The sequence below is a fragment of the Pteropus alecto genome, unplaced genomic scaffold (assembly GCF_000325575.1).
Source record: "Pteropus alecto unplaced genomic scaffold, ASM32557v1 scaffold700, whole genome shotgun sequence".
Classification (NCBI taxonomy): domain Eukaryota; kingdom Metazoa; phylum Chordata; class Mammalia; order Chiroptera; family Pteropodidae; genus Pteropus; species Pteropus alecto.
In genome coordinates this window covers 567,635-573,036 of record NW_006429611.1, presented here as the reverse complement: position 1 = coordinate 573,036, position 5,402 = coordinate 567,635, and the positions used below count along the sequence as shown (strand labels likewise).

The following is a 5,402-nucleotide window of genomic DNA, read 5'->3' as shown; positions in this document are numbered from 1 at the left end:
AGGAAAGGGGACGGGAAGAGGGAATGGGAAGAGGGAATGGAAAGGCTTTTACATTGAGGCAGACAAATTGGAAATTGGAGAGAAGCGAAAAACCCAAATTTTAATGGAATTGCAACTCCACCCACCCTGAGCTGGCCACAGCCAGCAACTCGTGTGTGTTCTGAACTATTTGTACTTTTTAAATTGGGACATATTGTACAAAGGTCTTGGAACTCTGCTCTCAATCTATGACAAATAGATTGCTGTCAAAACTCGTAGGGCACACGGTGACCATGCCAAAGTTTATTGTAAATTCCTTATTAGACTCTTGGATAATGCCCGGCTTGTCAGCCTTAAAAAAAAACGGGTCGAACAGCCTTCTGTGTGCAAGCATGGGCCTCTGTGAGTTTGTCTCTTTAGGCCGACGTCCCAGAGGTGGCGTTTCTGAGATAGTGTGTAAAGCCTGTAGACTGCATCTTATCTAAAATGCCCTGCTGACAATCCGAGCCTAGACTCTAGATTCCTCATCAGGTGTTTGAGAACACCTTGAGTCGTTTGTCTAGAACAGAGATTCTTAACCTCCTGCCAAAGGGCCCCAGAATTCAGGGATCTGCAAAACTGCACAGAGAAACAGTGCCTCTAGGGGGACTTCGGCCACAGCGCGTCACAACTGTGCCAGCAGCATCCCGGCTTTGCCTCAGGTTTAGAGCCCAGCCACCTTCCCGGCTGGGCCAGAGGGGACGCTGGCCCCTGCTGGGCTGTGCTAAGCAGCGCAGCACTCGAGTATAGCTCAGGTGTCACAGATTTGTCTCTTGCGATGTGTCGCCATGTTTCCGCAGACCTAGTTCCCTTTTGTTCCTGCGTGTGCACATTCTTTTGGGGACGCCGAGCAGGAGAGAGGTTGAGAGCCACCCCCAGCCGAGCACAGGCAGTTCAGCAGCCACCGACTCCACGCTGGGTAGAAAAGTTTGTGGTGCATTTCTCCTCATCTCGTCATTGGCACTGTCGTCAGAGGGAGAGAATTCAGTCCTTTATCACCGGAGCCCTGGGGGGGTGTCCTGTGCTGCACGTGGCCCATGTCCAGGCAGACTCAGGCTCCCAAAGCCAGTCTCTCCCTGCGGTAGCCGCTGACCTCTGGTCTTTTGCAGGGCGAGAGTCGCTTCCCACTGAAGGCAACCTGGGCTGCCCGGGCTGAGAAAGGACAGGCTGTGAAGGAGCCGGAGTCCAGGGCGACCTCTGGGACCCCGCCAGCACCTCGGTGAGTACGACCGCTCAGCTCAGGCCCACCTGACCCCCAGCTTCTCCCAGCTTTGCCGTGTGATGCCCAGCGCGGCCTCCGAGGGCCTCCGATGATTCTCGGAGTGGCCGCGCTACTCAGGATTTAAACTGCAGGCTAATTGCCGACGGTGACCGTCGGCCATTGTTCACACGGGGAATACCGTGTGTCACTCAGCTCCGTTGTGCATTCCCATACGTCACTGTGTCCACTGCTGTCCAGGAGGGTGTCGGGTGAAAGCCTCAGGGTTTATACACTCACTCCAGCTGGGTGTCCCAGTGTGGTGAGCGCCGGCCAGACGCTGTGGCCTGCGTCTTCAGTGCACAGGTGCGGGACATTCTCTAGGACAGAATTGCTGGGGTGCGAGGGTATGCGGATGCTTATCCCCCCGGTCAGCGGTGACGCTGCCAGCAGAACGGGCTTCTCTGGGAATGGCGGAGGAATGCAAACCACGCGCGCCCGGCGAGCCCCTCTCCAGCCGGGAGTGTTCAGAGAGCCTTCACCCCGGGAGGGGCCCCTGGAGGGGAGGGGAGGGGAGGAGAGTTTGGGCCGCGGCGGCTTCTCGTTGGCTGCGCTGTTGCCGAGGTGGCGGTGGGAGGCCCCTCAGGGGTCCCGCTTCCGGCGACCAGGTTTTCCTGGATTCGCTTTTGCTTTCGCACTTCGAGGCAAAGCCAGGTGCCCGCACCGACGCGGCGGCCTCTCGGCCCGGATGGGCCCCGCTGCCCTCGGTAATGTCAGCTTCCAGTTTTTGCCACCGTCGGAGCCGTAAAGTGTCATCTGCTGTGGTTTGCTGTCCACCCCCTGATCGTAATGAGGCAGTGGTCGCGTCGTCCAAGATGACACCGTGGTCCCACTTCTTGGTTTCGCGCCCTCTATAATCCCCTCGGCCTGACAGTGGGCTGCACCCTAGGACTGGCTCCTAAGGAAGCCACACAGCAAACATGGAGGGAGGCCATTTCTGAGATGGGGTCACCAAAAGACACGGCTTCTGGGTGTTGGTGCCCGGCTCAGATGCTGGGTTGAGAGCAGCCCCGTGGAGGGACCCATGGCAGGCGAGGCACTGAGGGTGGCCTCCCACCGACGGCCGAGAGGGAGCTGGGCGAGGAATGGTAGCAGCCACGTGACAGCCTCACACGTCCTCCAGCCTCCGGATGAGGCCGCAGCCCGCCCATCAGCATGAGGGACCCTGAGCCAGGGCCGCCCAGCTCGGCCACGCCCCGACTCCTGAGCCACAGGCACTGAGGTCACGAGTGTTTCTTGCTTTAAGCTGCCCAGTGCGGGTCGCATGTATGCACCCGGCGGTAGTTAATACCCACCCTTCCTGGGCTTACTTGCCACTTAGAAACCCTCTTCTGTGACGCATCTTTGTCCATATTCCCTATTGAGTTGTAGGAATGGTTTACGTATTCTGGATATTAATCCTTTGTCACATTATGACGATCTTCTCCCAAGTTGTCACTTGTTATTTGACTTTGCGATGTATCGTGATGAAACCGAAGCCCTTAATTTAGCCAGCATAGTCTGTTCTGTTCATGTTTTCTTTCTGCGTTTGGTTTGAGACAGTCTTTTCCTACCCCAGGATCAAAAAGACATCTTCTTACGTTTTTCCCTCATCATAAAGTTTTCACGTTCAAGTTTCACACAAGGGCACCACCGTGAGGCTGCCTCCAGTGCCGCCTGTCTCATGTAGGCGATGGTGGCACCTTCCTCAGAGGGTTTGGTGAAGACCCTGGGCTGATACATGTAAACGGTCGGACACGGCCTGGTTGATGGCACGCGCTTTGCGGGGTCACTGATTGTTACGTTTTGCCCACAGTTCCGGGAGAAGGTGTGGGGGCTGCCCTCCCAGACCTGCAGGCCGGCGAGCGTCCCCTCCACGGTAGTCCACGGCCCCACTGTCACTTATCAAAAGTCTGCTGATGCCCAGACCTGTTTCTGGGCCCTGTATTCTTTTCATTTTGTGTATTTGTCTATGTCTTTGTCTTTTCATTTTGTGTATTTGTCTATGTGCCACATGACCTTAAAGTCCTCGGTAGGCAAGCCCCCCTACTTTCTCCTTCTGCAAGGAAGTGTCCATCACCTCTGCCCTTTGTATTTCCCTGACGGCCCCTTTGTAGTTCTGGGCACCCCCAGGGGATGTGTTTTGATACCGAGTCGCTGTAATTCCGGAACATCCGCCCTGGTTTTGTGTCTGGTGGTGAGTCTTGCCTGAGTAAATTGTTAGTACGCGTCCGGTGATGGTTGCCAGTGCTGGTTTTCTCATTCTGTCACGCTTTGTCGTCGATAAGTTGACTTTGTTGTGGGAAAGCGCTCTCTCTTCTTTCTCATTTATCACCGTGGACCTGGGTCTTCATTTTCTTCAGTGAGTTCTAATTCTTTGCTGTCAGTGTTCACGCCGTCTCTCTCTGCCCCTGGATTTTGCTAGAGGGCAGTCTCACGCTTGCTCTTACGTGCGTTTGATGTGTCCCCATCAATCTCGGACCTGTCCTCATCTTCTTTTCTTTCTGGGCCACCAATACCCCAGCCTATTTCTCCAAGGGAACTGGTTCACCTCAGTAGAGGATGACATTTGGAAACCAAGCTCAGGACCGGGGTGCGCGCAGTGCTGTCGGGGTGTCATTGCCTCCAGGCCCTGTCAGTGGACAGAGTTTTGGAATCGATACAGAAATAGATGTGTTGTGTACGGCTGCATACGCATGGACCTCCGTCCCTCCATCCGTGTGTCTGCCCTCCGTCCATCCGCCTGTCCATCCATCAAAACCCATGGGTTCTGATGCCTGATACCGCCGTTCGGTCCAGCACCACAGGACTCATCCTGCTCCTCGTCCTGTCTAGATTCTCACCGTCTTCACCAACAGCAGGAGCGTCACTCCGATTACAGACAGTGTGCGGACTTCTTGCTCAATCCAGAATTCCTAACCCGTGGTGCACTAAAAAGCCTCCCATTTAGCGTTCAGTATTTGTTTAGAGTCTTTCTGTCATTGATCTGAGCACGTGAATTTTAAGCGCTGCGTCTAGAAGTCACTTAGGTTGGTCTCGTTCTTCATCGTGACCATGTTATGCATCTGAGCTGTGGTCTGGCTCCTACATTTCTGATCCAGTTCATATATTGCATTTTGGAGATTTTCGTTTCTAGAGATTTTATTGATTTAACTGTTTTTGTTCTTCAAGCATGTGGAGCATCGACCTGGTTCCAAAAGTCACCACTGTTTAAAAAGCTGCATCTGAGAACTGCCCCCTTCCCGCCCCGCCCCGCCCCGCGCGCTTTGCAAACAGCCTCACCCGCCTGCACTCACCGCCCGGCCCTGCGTCTCTCTCCTCCGGGGGGCTCCGGCGTCCTGACTCGTGGGTGAAGTGTGCTTTCTGCCCGGACGCATCGAGGTCTCGCCTCGGACGTCGTGCCGTCCCGTCAGAACACGCCTCCACGCGGCCTCCCTTCCGTTTACTCCGGTCAGGGTGGGTCGTGCTTCCAACGCTCCTTTCCTCCCACCAGTTCTCGAGACGTCGCCTTTTTCCCCTTCACTGGCCTGTCCGCTCTGTTTTCCCGCTGGGATCTCACTCGTTATTCCCTCTGTGCTTCCGTTAACGTCTCTTTAGTTTTCAGTTCCACGTCTCTGGGCTGCGTCGCAGGTGATCCCCTCAGAGAGTCTTTCAAATCCACCGACTCTGTATTCAGCTCTATCTTTTCTGTTTAACCCATCGACTGAGTTGTTTTTTATCTAAAACTTTTTCAGACTTTTTATTTGGGCCACCTTCCCCAGCGTCCCCCGACACTGACATCTTACGTCACCCTCCGGCCATGCAGACCGGGACGGACACTGATACGGCGCCGCCCGCGAATCTGCAGGCGGTGTTCGGCTTTGGCCCCTGCTCTGGTCTGTGGGCCCGTCCGGGGTCCCACACTGCTGAGGGGGTGCGTCTCCTCGGTCTCCCCCAGTCCTTGACGTCAGCGACCCGCATACTTTTGGATTCGTCTGCCATTTTCGCGTGGCTGTCTGCGGTCGTGCGTCTGCGGCGGGAAAGCTGCAGCGGTGACACGTTCTTCGCAGTGCATCGGATCGGGGGGACCGCGGTGTCCATCTCACGTCTGGGCCTTTCTCCGTTGATCTTGTGGCTAAGGTGACGTCTCCAGGTTAAGGTCATGCTT

At 55.5% G+C, this 5,402-nt stretch overlaps 1 protein-coding gene across 1 annotated transcript in view; it reads left to right on the top strand.

Annotated features, from left to right (window-relative positions):
* The window catches only part of LOC102891410 (solute carrier family 35 member E2), an 18,304-nt gene that overhangs the window by 1,112 nt on the left and 11,790 nt on the right, over positions 1-5,402 (top strand). Inside the window, exons 2-3 of the mRNA XM_006903940.3 lie at positions 819-945; positions 1,128-1,237. Of these exons, the coding sequence (XP_006904002.3) occupies positions 819-945; positions 1,128-1,237 (237 nt within the window). The remainder of the gene's footprint in view (positions 1-818; positions 946-1,127; positions 1,238-5,402) is intronic.